General features: G+C 61.8%; 2 protein-coding genes across 4 annotated transcripts; one reads left to right on the top strand and one right to left on the bottom strand.

Moving 5' to 3' along the window:
- The first annotated feature begins 12 nt into the window (after window positions 1–12).
- Window positions 13–9,699, top strand: ESS2 (ess-2 spliceosome associated protein). 3 transcript variants are annotated; one of them, XM_089894837.1, is made up of 11 exons: window positions 16–180; window positions 1,211–1,379; window positions 1,471–1,572; window positions 2,437–2,562; window positions 3,345–3,514; window positions 3,619–3,736; window positions 4,013–4,146; window positions 4,774–4,876; window positions 6,274–6,383; window positions 8,638–8,753; window positions 9,162–9,699. In XM_089894837.1, the coding sequence occupies exons 1-11, from the start codon at window positions 46–48 to the stop codon at window positions 9,439–9,441; spliced, it is 1,563 nt and encodes a 520-aa protein (XP_089750963.1). In that variant the 5' UTR covers window positions 16–45; the 3' UTR covers window positions 9,442–9,699. The 3 variants fall into 3 exon arrangements, with proteins under 3 accessions (XP_089750964.1, XP_089750963.1, XP_022407104.1); XM_089894838.1 differs by lacking the exon at window positions 4,013–4,146 and having other exon boundaries at window positions 13–180; window positions 3,653–3,736; XM_022551396.3 differs by lacking the exon at window positions 2,437–2,562 and having other exon boundaries at window positions 18–180.
- A 1,620-nt stretch (window positions 9,700–11,319) lies between these two features.
- On the bottom strand, window positions 11,320–14,312 carry TSSK2 (testis specific serine kinase 2). The gene is given in 2 exon segments (XM_022551270.3): window positions 11,320–11,432; window positions 11,435–14,312. Coding segments are annotated over 2 exon segments (1,092 nt in total). The 5' UTR covers window positions 12,485–14,312; the 3' UTR covers window positions 11,320–11,390.
- Between the last annotated feature and the right edge of the window lie 238 nt (window positions 14,313–14,550).

Below are 14,550 nucleotides of genomic sequence, written 5' to 3'. Positions count from 1 at the left end.
CGGCCTGCGCCGCGCCTGCGCCGCCGGGGCGGTGCTGGGATAGTGATGGAGACGCCTGGCGCTGCGGTCCGGGCAGTGCTGGTGCCCGCGGCGTCCGGGACCCGGAGGAAGCGCGCCGCCGGAGAGGCCGGGGCTCCGACGAGCAGGCAGCGGGTCCTGGACGAGGAGGAGTACATCGAGGTAGGACTCGGCGTGGACGCCAGCGATTTCCAGGCCACGTCCCTGCGCCGCGCTCCCCCACCCCGCACTCCCCCCGGGTCGCTCCCTGGGTACCGACGCTCTTGTCCGCTCGCAAAGGTGGAGCAGCCCGAGTCTCTGCCCTCAGGATGTGGACAGTCGGGGGGACAAACAGGTACAGTGTGGAGCGAGGTGTCCCTGCTGTTAGGGAGCAGAAGGGGCGGATGTGTCTGTACGCCTTGGGGGGTGGCGGGTGTCAGGGAAACAAGGTTCTATTAAAGTGTAAGTAGGAATTTGGGAGGATGGCGATAAAGAGGGTTTCTTGGAGAGCGATAATGGCAAGTGTTAAGGCTGGGGGTCCTGGAAACGGGCTGCCACTATGGCAGCATCATTGAGCGGGTAGGCATCCCACCGCCCTTGAAGTAGGAGGAGCTGGCACGGGGCTGGGAGGAAGTTGGTTAAGTTTGGGAAGCTCCTGGGATGTGCAGGTAGATGGCGTTAATGGGCGGCTGGGTGTACAGAAGTGCAGCTCAGGTGCAAGTCTGGCTGGAGGTGCCAAGCTGGGAATCTCCACCAGTGCTGGTGGTGGGATGACTGGCTGAAGGCATCCCGGTGAAGGATTCAGACTGGAAATAGGAGATCATGGGTGGAATGAAGGTGGCAACACGCACATTGGTCCAGCTGGTGTGGAGGTGGAGCCAGTGAAGGAGAATGAAATTGACCAGTTAGTGAGGGAGAGAGAAGGCTTTGAAAGTTCACCCAGTGGGAGTTCCCTGGTGGTCCAGTGGTTAGCACTCCACGCTCTCATTGCCAAGGGCCTGGGTTCAATCCCTGATAGAGTAACTAAGGTCCCACATCCCACAAGCAGCACGGCGTGGCCAAAAAAGAAAAAAAAATTACAGCACTACATTCCCCCAAGTTCTGGGGATTCTTGGTCTGGACAGAGGTTGGGGGCCTCACACGTACCCTGTGGGCTGAGTGGCAGGGGAGAGGCAGATGGGAGCTCTGACTTATGTTCTGATCGCGCCTTTAGGGCCTCCAGACGGTCATCCAGAGGGACTTCTTTCCTGATGTGGAGAAGCTGCAGGCACAGAAGGAGTACCTGGAGGCCGAGGAGAATGGAGACCTGGAACGGATGCGCCAGATCGCCATCAAGTTTGGCTCTGCCCTGGGCAAGATGTCCCGAGAGCCCCCTCCGCCCTGTAAGAGGAGTCCTGTGGGGGGGCGGGAGGGGACTCCCGCTGAACTGTTGCTTCAGGCTCCCTCCAATCCCCATCCCCTCTCTTCCCCCAGATGTGACTCCAGCCACATTTGAAACCCCTGAGGTGCACACAGGCACCGGGGTGGTGGGCAGTAAGGCCCCAGGCCGGGGCCACAGCCTGGAGGACGGCGATGGTGAGTGAGTGCCCCATTTCCCTCACGCTGTTGGGTTTGCCTGGGGACCTTGTCTGTGGGGCCCTGGGGTGTTCAGGGGAAGGCTCCTTCTTGTCCCTGAGGGTCTCTCCTTAAAGGGCAACCCATGGGGTCTAGGAGGCAGAAGATCTGGGTTCAGCTCCCAAACATGGGGGTAATCTGAGCTTCCAGCCCTCCTCCGTGGCGTGGGAATCTCGCCTCCCCTCTTGCTGGCCTGCTCACTGTACCAACCTCTGTCCGGGGGGGGGGCGCGTCATGAGCCTGGGGCGGGGGCTCCTTCCCTCACTGCTTCCTTCAGATGCCTCAGGGCCTCTGCACTTGCTTCTCCTGAGCTGGTCGCCCCCTGTGGGTGACTGCATGGCTGCTCCTTCTCTTCCTTCAGATCTCTGCTCAGATGCTGCCTGTCAGGGAACCTTCCCTGACCTCCCAGCGCAGTCACTCACCCTGTTCTCTGTGATTTGCCACCGGCTCTGTTTTCTTGCTGGAGGACACGCCAGTTTAAAAGGCGTTTCTGTTTGTTTACCGTTTCTCCCTCCACAAAAGCAAGTCCTTTTGCTCCCGTCTGCATGCCCTGCACCTAGGGTGTGCCCGGGCCTCCAGGTCTCCAACACGCTTACTGGAGTGTAAAGATTCATCCTAACTTTTCCGGGGAGCCTTCCCCAGAAGGAGCATCTTGGGCCCTGTGAACAGTGTGCCGTGGGCCTCCTCTCAGTCGGTGCTTCATCAGGGGTGGACATGTGTGTGTGTAGGTGGCCATGAGCTGCTCTCTACTAGCGTCGCATCCACAGTGTGCTCCACTGGCACTGGTGCCCTGTGCGAGCACATGTGTGACGTTTTCTGCTCCAGAACCCAGCCTCCTGCCAGTCACAGCGCGTCCTGTGTGTCCTCAGAGCGTGGTTCTCCGTTGCGATGTGGCTCGAGAATCACAGACTGTTGGCAGATTCCTTTCCTTTGAATCCCCCTTATTTTTCGGTAAATGCAGGAATCCCCTGAGTAACCTGAGCGTAGGCACCACGTAGTTCACGGTTGCAGGCGAGGGGACTGAGGCTCAGGAGGGCAGTAACCTCTGCAGGTCCCAGAGCTTTTGGTGGCGGGATGGGATCTGAGTGCCCACCTTTCTGACACTCGTCTTGACCTTTTAGGCACAGTGCTTTGCACGCTGCCTGGCAGGTGGTAGGGGGTGGAGTAGAGGCCCTCCCCTGTCGTCCTCACTGCATCTGCACTGCTGTATGCAGTGCTGCACCGCCTCAGCGGGCTGCCCTGGCAGCGGCCAGGGCGGCCCGGGGTGTGGCCCAGTGCCTGTTAGGTGCCTCCCCGCCCACTGCTAGATAATACAGGGTCCTTGCCATCAGGTCCGCTAGCAGGTCACGAGGCTTAGGTGACAGTCATCCCCCGGTAGCACAGATACCAAGAAGGGAGGGAGTCAGGATAAGGGACAGGGGGACAGTCCAGGGTTTTGGAGGCAGGACCTACAGGACAGGCACTGTTTTGGTGTGGGAGGACCCCCTGTGATCGTGCTGCTCTAACGCCCGACGCCCCCTCCCGGCCTGAGTCAGAGTGCACTCTTCACTGCTATCCAGCAGCTGGGAAGGGCCCCTGGGGGCTCCCTGGGCAGCTGGGGGAGTTGATTCCCCCCAAGGGGGTGTTGTCTGGCAGTGTGGGTTCTCACAGACAGACCCACGACCAGAGACAGGGTTCCTGGGACCGAGTGACTGCATGATGGTTTCGTGTTACCTGCCCACACCCCTGCACAGGAGAGGCCACAGAGGAGGAGGAAAGGGAACCCCTGCCCAGCCTGGACGTCTTCCTGAGCCGGTACACAAGTGAGGACAACGCCTCCTTCCAGGAGATCATGGAGGTGGCAAAGGAGAAGAGCCGGGCACGCCACGCATGGCTCTACCAGGCCGAGGAGGAGTTTGAGAAGGTGCCCTGGTGCAGGGTCAGCGGTACCCACTCGGGGTGGGAGTCCCCGGGGCCAGGGCCCAGGGCCGGGGGTCCTCCCTGACCCGCGCTCCCACCATGACACAGAGGCAGAAGGATAATCTCGCGCTCCCGTCGGCAGAGTGCCAAGCCGTGGAGAGTGGCCAGGCTGGTGTGGAGACCTGGAAGTACAAGGCCAAGAACTCCCTCATGTACTACCCAGAGGGTGAGCGGCGGGCCGGGCGGGGGCGCAGGCTGGGGCTGGAGGTTTGGATTGGTTTTTGGGAGTATGTGACTGTGCCCCTTGTACTCTGGGCCTTTGGGGGTCCCGGTCCGTTTCAGGGCAGGCAGATTCACCTGCGGAGTCTGCGCGGTCGTGTGGCTCCCCCAGCTGAATTCAGGCTGTGCTCCTTGGGGAACCAGCTCCTCTCCCTCAGGCCCTGAGCGAGGGGCAGGGGGCCTGCTCACCCTGACGCTGAGGTGATTCTGCTCCCACTGCCAGGCGTCCCTGACGAAGAGCAGCTCTTTAAGAAGCCACGGCAGGTGGTGCATAAGAACACCCGCTTCCTCAGGGACCCCTTTAGCCAGGCCCTCAGCAGGTCCCAGCTGCAGCAGGCCGCTGCCCTCAACGCCCAGGTGAGAGGCCGGGCCAGCGGGGTGGCATGAGCATCCTCGCCTTTCTGGTCCTGGCCACCCCCATACGTTAGGACTGTCCTTGGTCTCAGCCGGGCTCGGCGGTGGGGGTGTGTCTGGGTCCCAATGTGGCGGGGTCTGAGTCTCTTCTCCATTCATGGAGGCTTCAGTCAGACACGTTCTGTGGGTCAGGTCTGTGCCAGTTCCCGTGGGGTGGGCTGGGCTCGGTGTGGCGGACAGCAGAGGTTCCTGAGCCCGGATTTACTGCAGGGCGGTGACTCCGGCCGTCATGGCGTTGAGGAGGTGGGAGGTGGGGGGCCTGTTTTGGAGGCTTTTACAGGTGCCTTGTGGGAGCCATCAGAGCACAGTTGCCCCAGTTAGCATAGCCCCCCGCAGGGCCCTGAAGTCAGTAGCCCCTGAAGGTGACGCATGTCAGGTGTGGCTCGGCATGGAAGGCGGAGGTGTTTCCTTGCTTGGTTGCTGCTCTGATGGGTCCTCAAGGTCCTTGCAAGGGCCAGGGTCCACCTCGCTTCCCCTGGGTCTGCACCCAGGAAGGGGGGTGTGCAGCCTCTGCCCGTCAGCCAGCGGGGACGGCCTAGGCCCCTGACACCACCTCTTCTCTTGCTCCAGCACAAACAGGGCAAGGTGGGCCCGGATGGCAAGGAGCTTATCCCCCAGGAGTCCCCTCGCGTGGGCGGATTTGGATTCATTGCCACGCCTTCTCCTGCCCCTGGTGAGACACACACCCGCTGGTAGGACGGCCTTGGGGGAGGTGGGCTGCCCATCTGGCCTGGCACTCCTGGCACTCCCCTGGGTCTGCACCGTGCCTCATGTTACTCAGGCCCAGGGTCCCATCTGTGCCAGGGCCGAACAGGGCTGTGGGTGGCTGGGCTCTCAGACAGGCCTGACCTGGGACGTGTGGGGCCAGCTGGACTAGCTGGTCTATCTGGGTGGTTCCTGTGGCTCGCCCTGAGCTCAGCGGGACAGACTGGCCTGGTGAGCAGGCAGAGGGGATCTGGGGGGAGGCCAGTAAGTCCAGTGGGCGCGGGGCAGGCGGCCTTTTTAAAAATTTATTTATTTATTTATTCATTTATTTAATTTTTGGCTGCATTGGGTCTTAGCTGCTGCATGCGGGTTTTTTCTAGTTGCTGAGAGTGGGGGCTACTCTTTATTGCGGTGCATGGGCTTCTCATTGCGGTGGCTTCTCTTGAGGAGTGTGGGCTCTAGGTGCGCAGGCTTCAGTAGTAGTGGCACACAGGCTTCAGTAGTTGTGGCTTGCGGGCTCTAGAGCGCAGGCTCAGTAGTTGTGGCGCACAAGCTTAGTTGCCCCACGGCATGTGGGATCTTCCCGGACCAGGGCTTGAACCCATGTCCCCTGCGTTGGCAGATGGATTCTTAATCATTGAGCCACCAGGGAAGCCTCTGGGCAGGCATCCTGCATATGGAAGCCAAGCTCAGTCTGCAGGAGACTGGGTGCACCTGGGCCGCCAGGGGCCGTGCCTGGCTCTTGCAGGTGGGCAGGACGGTCCTGAGGGGTCCTACAGGGCCATGTGCGCTTCCCTCAGGCCACCCGCCTTGTGCCACTGGCCTGGGCTGGGTGTCCCTGTCAGTCTTGGGTAGTTTTTCCTAGTTCTGGGTCTCACGTCAGCAGGTGTGCGGTGCTCACAAACCTAAGCCCAGAGATCACAGCAGGCGCATGAGACTTGGGGTGGCCTCCTGGGCACACGCTGGTCTCTCTCTGCGTCCAGTGACACTGGTGGCTGCGCCATGGCAAGGGCCTGTGGAGGCACCACAGTTTTCCCAGGATCCTGGGAGGTTTGGGAGCCCTGGAAGGCCCTGGGTCTCCTCCCTGCAGCAGGGTCCTGTGACTGTCCTCCGGGGGCCCCCTGGCCCTGTGCTAGGATGGGGGTCTAACTCACCCAGCCCAGCTTCTCTGCTAAGCCCCCTACCCCAGGCTAAACCCCATGGTGCAGGGGCATGGGCTGGCCTTGATGTTTCCCTCCCAGAGGTCAGAAGTGCCGGGTTCTGGTCCTGGGAAGGAGAGAGGGCAGCTGCTGGCCTTGGTGCTTGTGAGCTGTGACCCGCATCCAGGTCCCAGGCCTGAGCTGGCTGTGGGCTCTCCATCCACAGGTGTGAACGAGTCCCCACTGATGACCTGGGGGGAGGTTGAGAACACGCCCTTGAGAGTTGAAGGATCTGAAACGCCCTACGTGGACAGGACACCAGGGCCAGCCTTCAAGGTGGGTCACGGTGGGAGCAGCACGGGTGGACGCGGGGCCTCCTGAGCACCCATAGCTCCGTGCACAGCGGATGGGCTGTACACCTGGGCAAGCACTGCACTTCCACGTAGGACCGGGCACTGAGGACAGGCGTGGGCGGGTGACTGGGTTGGGGGAGAGACTGGGGCGGGGGTGTTTGAAGCACCAAGGCAGGGAGCTGCTGGGGCCGCTCTGAGCCTGCAGGCCCGGAGGATGGGGCTGTTTAGAGATGAGGGGCGGTCTCAGGTGGGCCAGGAACTCCTGCTGTGCTGCAGCCTGAGGGCGGGAAGGGTCCCAGAATCCTAGTGTCCGTGGGATGCGGCTGTGTCCTCAGGAGGGCTGTGTCCTTGCAGAGAGAGGCCTCTGGTTACGGGAGAACCAGATCAGGCGCCCCCAGCCCGGTGTCATAAGCAGTCAGAGTTGAGATTCACAAGGCCTGGAGCCCAGGAGGAAGGCCTTTTGTGGGCCAGGCAGGCAGGCGAGGGGGCTGGGTGGCAGGTGGTTTGTAGGGATGGAGTGGCCCAGGAAGGCGCCAGCAAACTGGCAGGCAGGTAGGGCCCCAGAGCGACATTGGGAAGGCAGGTCCCTGGTCTGCACACAGTTTGTGGGGAAACTGAGTGATGGGTGTGGTTTGTGGGGGAAGTGGGGGAGGTCCCCAGAGCCTTGCGCGTACTGTCGGGTGCTGGGGGGGGCGTTTCTGGTGGCAGAGGTGGGTGGTGCCACAGAGGCTGAAGGCTGCAGGGTCACGTCATCTGCTTTGAAACCCCAAAGAATGGGGCACGGAATTTGGAATTCACATAGGTCTGCAGAGGGGACAGGGTCACGGGTCTCCTTAAACACAGGCAGCACCGATGTGGAATGCAAAGGAAAAAGTGTCAGTCACTGTAGGAACAGAAACATACAATCATAGGAGCGACTGGCTTGGAGAGAAAGCACAGACCTGTGCGGCAGAAACTTGGTGGCCGAGGGGCGGGTGCTTCCCCAGTGCAGGGGTGACACGCGGCCAGACAGCGTGCATAGGGCCTGGGCACCTTGGTTCTCAGCCTGGGATGCGGCGACAGCCGAGAAAAACTTGTAGGCGGATGTGTGCCGTCAGGCGTTGAAGTGAGCCACCCTTGGCAGGTGGGTCAGGCCTGAGCCTGGTCCCAGCGCCCAGGCAGGATTTGGGGCACCGTGCTGAGTGTGTGGAGCTAGGGTAAGAAGCCAGGCCCTCAGTGTACACAGCAGGATGAGTTCCGGAAAGATGGAAAAGTTGAATGTTAAAACAGCAAATGTTAAACCTCAGAATAACATACCGGTCGACGTTTAATGTGACGTTGAGGCAGAAAGGCTTTCTAAACACGACGGCAAAGGGAGAAATCACGAAGGGAGTCAGGGCTGGATCGCGCTACGGGAAGATGACAACCCCGAGTACAGTGGAAAACGTCAAAAGTAAAACTACAAGCAGATAACTGAAGAGAAATCTGAACGGTGTATGTTAACGTAGCCAACATAGATGAAACTCCTGCAAGTGAGAAAGGAAACAAAAAACCAATAGAAAGACAGGCCCAGGGACTTCCCTGGTGGTCCAGCGGTGGAGAGTATGCCTTACAATGCGGGGGGCGCGGGTTAGATCCCTGGCCGGGGAACTGGGATCCCACATGCTGCGGGGCAACTAAGCCCACACACCACAACTACTGAGCTCACGCACCTCAACCAGAGAGCCCGCGTGCTGCAAACTACAGAGCCCACGCACTCTGCAGCCTGCACGCCACAACTAGAGAAGAGAAAAACCCGCATGCCACAACTAGAGAGAAGCCCGTGTGCCACAATGAAGATCCCCCATGCCTCAACGAAGATCCCGTGTGCCACAACTAGGACCTGACGCAACCAAAAAGAAAATAAAGTTAAATAAATAAATCTTTAAAACAAACAGAAAGACAGGCCCACGATACATTTCTTGAAGTTCTCTATGGAAACGCAGAGGCTGGTACACCCTGGCAGTCAGACGAAAGCATATTGAAACAGGCCCTTTTCCTGGAAGGGGGTCACAGGTGCCTGACCGGGCAGTGCCGGCTTCATGAAGAACCCAGGCGGGCCTTGGACGGGTGGGCAGCTCAGGCTGGCTGGGGGCTTTCAGGGGCAGTGATGGTGGGCTGTTGGAACCACAGGGGCCACGGGAAGAGGCCGGCGCCTCCGCGGCAAGGACTCCCTGGCTGGGTAGTGGCCCAGCCCCCCCACGCCTGCTGTCTTTTAGATCCTGGAGCCGGGCCGCAGGGAGCGTCTGGGGCTGAAGATGGCCAATGAGGCTGCCGCCAAGAACCGGGCCAAGAAGCAGGAGGCCTTGCGGAGGGCGACGGAGAACCTAGCCAGGTGAGGGTGGCCCGGCCCCTGCAGTGGGTGCTCTCAGGGCCGGGGCCTGTGGCCGTCCCTCTGGCCGGAGCGGTGCCCTCTCCGCCTTGTGCAGAGCCTCCTCCTCCCGCGTACCTGCGGGGCGCCTTTAGGCCCGTCATCCCCACTGAGCTCCTGTCCACCCCGTGGAGTCGGTGTTATCACTGCCCTCGGAGAGGGTTGGGGTCCACTGCAGCCCCTCAGCCGAGGGAGCCACACCCCTCGACTGCAGGCTCGGGCTCACTCTCTGGGCCAGGCCATCCAGGTTCCCACCCAGAATGATCACGCATCTCCCGGGAGCCTTCCTGTGAGGCCAAGGGAGACCCTGCTGCAGGGGGAGCCCGGTCGGGCCTAATCCTGCCTCTCACCCACCCCGTCCTTCCGCTGCAGCCTCACCCCCAAAGGCCTGAGCCCAGCCATGTCCCCAGCCCTGCAGCGCCTCGTGAGCAGGACGGCCAGCAAGTACACAGACCGGGCCCTGCGTGCCAGCTACACACCGTCCCCAGCACGCTCTACCCACCTCAAGACCCCAGCCGGCGGGCCCCAGACCCCAACGAGCACACCGGCTCCTGGCTCCGCCACACACACACCCCTCAGCCAGGATCCGGCCTGCATCACGGACAACTTGCTGCAGCTCCCCGCCCGGCGCAAAGCCTCGGACTTCTTCTAGTCCGTCCTGGGCTGGGCCCGCGGGAGCTTCATGGAGCCCTCAGGGCAGCTCTCTGCCTAGGAGAGGACTATGGCTTTCTGGGGACCCAGGCCTGAGCCCGAAGCAGCGAGCATCCCAGGAGACCCAGGAGACAGGTGCTGGGCTGGCACAGGACCTGCCCTGTGGCCTGGGGAGCATCCCAGGGCCTTGCTGACATGCTTTTCTATCAAACCCCAACCTGTTGGTATTTAATCCTCATTAAAGAGTACCTACAGCTCAGCGGGGCTGCCTCTCCACCCTGTGGCCTGTGCACCCTGGGGTCACCCTCATGCCTGCATCACACCTGCATCCTGCACTCAGGACTGTGGACCTCCCAGGAGGAGGCTGCTGGTGGTGACCCTCGGAGGGTTGGGGTGTCCAGCCTTTCTTGCTGCTGCCTGCGTTGCTTCCGGTGGTGCCTTCAGGGCTGGGGACCTGCCTCTGAGCTGAGCTCACAGCCCTTTGGTCCGCCCTTGGGGAGGGCAGAGCCCTTGGCAGTTGTGCCCCAGGTTTTCCTACATGGAGAGCTGGTCCCTGGTCCCCCTGCCGCCAGGTTCACCTGGGCTCTGGGCCCAGGTCCACAGCCTCCCTGGCCAGGCCTGACCTGCGTGGTGTGCTGGTGATGCAGCTGCACGGGTCCTGCATGTGAGGCTGCTCCCGTGGGCGGCGCCTTCCCAGTGGCCTCAGCCATCACCTCCCAAGCACCTGGCTTCCAGCTCAGGTGGGCAGGGCCGTCCCCATGTCCCCTCCCTCCCTCTGCTCGGGGCTTCAGGCCCTGCCTGCCACGTGCTGCTGGGTTGCCGGCCTCACCCCGTTGTCACCCCACCAGTGAGACCCCCATGTAACAGTAACCTGGGCCACAGTGTCACAAGCAGTGGGGCTGGGCCCCACTTGGACCCGAGAGCGCCGTGGGCACCACGGGCGGGTACCTGCCTCCGGGCCTGAGGGTGTTGGTGCCTGACCCCAGAAGTCTTGGGGCCAGCTCCTCACAGGGAGGTGGGCTGGCTCCCAGACAGGCTCTTTAGGCCTCAGGTGGGGTCGGGTTGTGCTCAGAGAGGCAGCCTGGGGTCTGCTCAGATGGGAACCCCTCGCGCTTTGAGCACACGCACCCTGCAGTGGGCCATCCTCATGCTCCCTGGAGGCTGCCTGGGCACCAGCTGGCCTGCGCTCCTCCTCAGGGAAGTCCTGCAAGTTCCTGGGAGCCAAGTCCTGACTGTGCCCTGTGCCCCACCAAGGGGGCGGTGCTGGGACCATCCAGGGTCAGGAAAGGGCCGCTTTGGGTGCTTTGTTCTCCATAGAGAAGGCTGGGTTTGGCCCTGAGGGATCCCCCAGCAAGTAGGGGGCGGAGGTCTGGGTGGGTGTGAACGAGATGTGGGGCACTGTCCAGGCAAGGCCACAGAAGACCAGGTGCTGACCACCTGGCGGGGATGGGGGTGATGGCTGATAAAGCATGAGGGCTGCTTGGTGGGGATAGGGGCAGGGGGAATGCCACTGGAAGTTCTCGGCTTCGGGGTCTCCCATCCCAACTGCGGGAATGAAGGGAGAGGGGGGTGTTGAGGAAGGGCTGCCTGAGTGGGGGCTGGGCAGGGTGGGGAGGCACGTGGGGGCCTGGCAGGCGGGCGGCTGCGGAGTCCTTGCCCATGAGGCCTGGCCCCCACTCCAGATCCCCTGCGCCCCAGGGAGGGGAGTGCTGAGTCCTAGAGAAAATGACTCCTCGCGGGCCTCTCTGCTGCATACACTCTGTGGTTTATTTGATGGTCAGGATTTAACGTCTTTGCTACTAAGTGGAAGAAAGCTAATAGAACGTAATCAAAATAATGGTTTAATTGACGGATTTTACTCGTTCTTGCACCTGTGCCTTCTTCAGCTTCTACCTCCTACTTAGCTTACGGGGTGCTCACCGCGCCATGCCCCCCAGGCCCTCCGCACCGCTAGGTGCTCGCCTTCCCCACCTCGGCTCCGGAGACGTGAAGTGATGGTCCTTCGCCCTGGAGGTCTCAGCCAGCCGGTCCTCCATCCTGTCCACGTTCTCGGGCACCACCAGCAGCTGGTGCTGGGTCTTGGCCCCCAGCTTGTGGTCGGGCTGGTGCTCAGGCCGGTGCTCGGGCCGCGAGCCCGGCTGGGTGTCCAGTTTGCATTCAGCCTGGCACTTGCCTTCACCCTCCCTCTTGAAGGAGGCCAAAGACACGACTTTGGGCTTGGGGGACTGCAGCCATGAGTGGCTGAGGATCTCGTCGATGTGCAGCCGCCGGTTGACGTCCGGCTGCAGGATGCGGTAGATAAGGTCCTTGCACTCGCCTGTCAGGTTCTTGGAGCGCGGGAAGTTGACGCGATGCTCCTTCTGGATGCGCAGCATCTTCTTGATGTCCGAGTCATCATAGGGCATGGAGCCACAGACCATGATGTAGAGGATCACGCCCAGGCTCCAGATGTCATACACCTTGGGCTGGTAGGGGATGCCCTGCAACACCTCGGGGGCCGCGTATGCCGCCGACCCACAGAAGGTCTTGCTGAGGAGGATGCGCCCACTGCTGTCCCGCAGGCAGCGCTTGGAGAAGCCGAAGTCTGACAGCTTGATGTTGAAGTCCTTGTCAAGGAGAAGGTTCTCACACTTGAGGTCTCGGTGGACGACGTCCAGGTTGTGGCAGTACTTGACGGCTGAGGACAGCTGCCAGAACATCTTGCGTGCCATGTCCTCGTGCAGGGCCCCCCGGCACTTGATGAACTCGAGTAGGTCCCCCTGAACTCCGAGCTCCATGATGATGTAGATACGGCCGTCGCAGGTCTCAAAGATCTCGTAGGTCTTGATGATGGAGCGGTGATTGACAGTCGCCAGGATGTCCATCTCCCGGGGAAGAAATCTCTCCACAAAGTCCATGGGCGTCTTCTTGCGGTCGATGATCTTGACGGCCACGTTGAACTTGAGGCGCTCGGAGTAGGCGGATTTGACTTTTGCATATGAGCCCTTGCCCAGGTTGATGCCCACGATGTAACCCTTCTTCCTTAGGACTGCGGCATCATCCATGGTGCCAGAAGTGTCTGGCGCCACTGCCCTCTACATCCCCTCCCCACCTGGGCCAGCAGGCATTGTCCTCGTTTGCACTGTGGGAAGCCGTCTGGCCGGTCTGGGCCTGCACTTGGAGGTGTGGAACACCCAGCATTGTCCCCCACATGACTTCAGCCTGTGAAGTCATAAAGCCAGGCTGCCCGGAGTGGGGACTGGCCGGGGACAGGCCCTGGAGCCCTGGAAGTCAGGCTGGCCTGGCAGGAGTGCTGCTCCCTGCCTGCTGGAAGGAAGCTGGCGCCCAGGACTGTGGTGACGCTCACTGCTCTTCCTCCTCGCTGTGCTGCACTGTCCCGAGTCAGGCCCAGGGGACCGCCCAGGTCCAGCCAGCTTGTGGGCCCCACGCCCGTTTCCCTCTCCTGGATGTGGGGACTGACTCTGCAATGGCCTCTGTCCCACGAGGGCCAATTTCCTGACCCTTCTTTGAGGTGTGATGAGCACCCCCTCGGGGGCTGTGTCTTCGGAACCTGCCGTGCTGGGGAGGGACTTCCCTGGTCCGGCTGGGCTGGTGGTGGTTCCAAACCTGGGAGACAAGACCAGCTGTCCAGGTAGCGGGGGTGGGGTGGGGGTGGGTCAGTGCTGTGACGGCGAGCAGGGCGTGCTTGGGGCAGAGGGCAGCTCAGAGGCTGTGAGTGCCCAGCCCGGCGGCCCGGTCCCCAGTGGGCTGGCAGATGCACGTTCCGGGGTGGGTGGTGGTGGTGATAGGTCCAGGCAGGGAAGGGCGTGGGGGAGGGAAGGCCGTTCTGAGAATGGCTGATTCCCAGAGTTAGGAGGAGGTGGAGGAGAGGGTGGGGGGACAGCTGCTGCAGGTCCCGGGGCAGGAGCAGCCAGAACCCAAGTCCCATTTTAAGATGGGTCCTGGAAGAGCACATAGGGAAGGGGCTTTGGGGTGAGCAGAGGCTAGCGCCTGTGGCCAGGCACGGGGAGGCTGCACCGGGCAGGCCCATGGGGAGGGGGACCGGCAACAGAGGGAGACTGGGTTCTGGTGCGTTGGCCAGTGAATGGGCGGGGCCTCAGGTGGAGCCTTGGTGCTGCGGTCCCAGGGGTCTTGGGGGACGGCAGCACCCCTAGCACTGACAGTGAAGAGCAAGCACCTGGGTGAGGGGGGATCCTGAATTATGTCTCTGGGACCTTTGTGAGCTGTTGGAACCCTGGGAGGGCACATCTTTGCATCTCAGACTGTCTTTGCCCCTGGAAACAATGTGGAAACCCTTTTGTTCTTGCTTTGGGAAACGGGGCCTCCTGTAGCATCTACTCGGGTGTTTCACAAGCCCTGCTGTCCACTTGTCTGTCCTCTGTAGTGCGTTGCCAGGACAGGAGGCGTGCCGTGTGTGTGCTCAGTTCTCCGGGGGTTGGGGGAGAGGAAGTCCTGTTTGTGGGTGGGTGGGTGGGAGTGACTGTGGAACCCGCATGCAGGGGATCAGCAGGGCTCCCCCAGGTGCCGGCAGGTGTGTTGTCCTGGCCGGAGCACAGCGCATGGACACACCTGGAGCGTGGAGAGCTCCCTGGCAGGAGGTCTGTGTGGAAGATCTCAGCGCAGGGCAGCCGGGTCCAGATGCCAGCGGGAGTGACTGGCCTGATGCCTGCCTTTCTCCTGGGGGATTTGGTAGAAATGACCAGAACTTCACTCCTTTGTGTCACAGAGGGGCCAGCTGCGAGGCCCCCAGGTCAGGCCCCAGAAGCCAGGCACCATCCCCACCTGTCTCCCTCGCCCCCAGGTCTCTGTCGGGGGCACCCTGCACGTCTGCCCTCTTGGCCGTCCCCACCGCCTGCTTTCCCCTTTGTTGTGGGTTCTGCTCCTCCACACCCACCCTTGCCCAGGACAGTGTGGCCTCCTTGGTTCTTGGGGGACATGGATGGAGGAGGCATGTGCCAGCATCAGGCCAGCGGACCTGCCAGGCGTGGAGCGGGCGGCTCTGCCCAGGATGTGCACGCAGGGGCAGGGGCTGCTGGTGCGCTGGGTTGGGGGGATGTTAGACTGGATGGGGGCTCAGGGTTCTCCTGGCTACGGGCCTGTGGGTCCCAGA

This window comes from Delphinapterus leucas, chromosome 14, assembly GCF_059928025.1.
Source record: "Delphinapterus leucas isolate spDelLeu-1000000601 "Yukka" chromosome 14, BTC_Dleu_Yukka2, whole genome shotgun sequence".
NCBI lineage: Eukaryota > Metazoa > Chordata > Mammalia > Artiodactyla > Monodontidae > Delphinapterus > Delphinapterus leucas.
Note: the sequence above shows the minus strand (reverse complement) of the source record. Positions and strands in the feature narration are given on the sequence as shown.

Coding starts and splice junctions, on each gene's coding strand:
- ESS2 (XM_089894837.1), top strand. CDS start 46: ATGGAGACGCCTGGCGCTGCGGTCCGGGCAGTGCTGGTGCCCGCGGCG. Junction 181..1,210: donor ACGAGGAGGAGTACATCGAG/GTAGGACTCGGC, acceptor TCGCGCCTTTAG/GGCCTCCAGACGGTCATCCA. Junction 3,737..4,012: donor CCTCATGTACTACCCAGAGG/GTGAGCGGCGGG, acceptor TCCCACTGCCAG/GCGTCCCTGACGAAGAGCAG.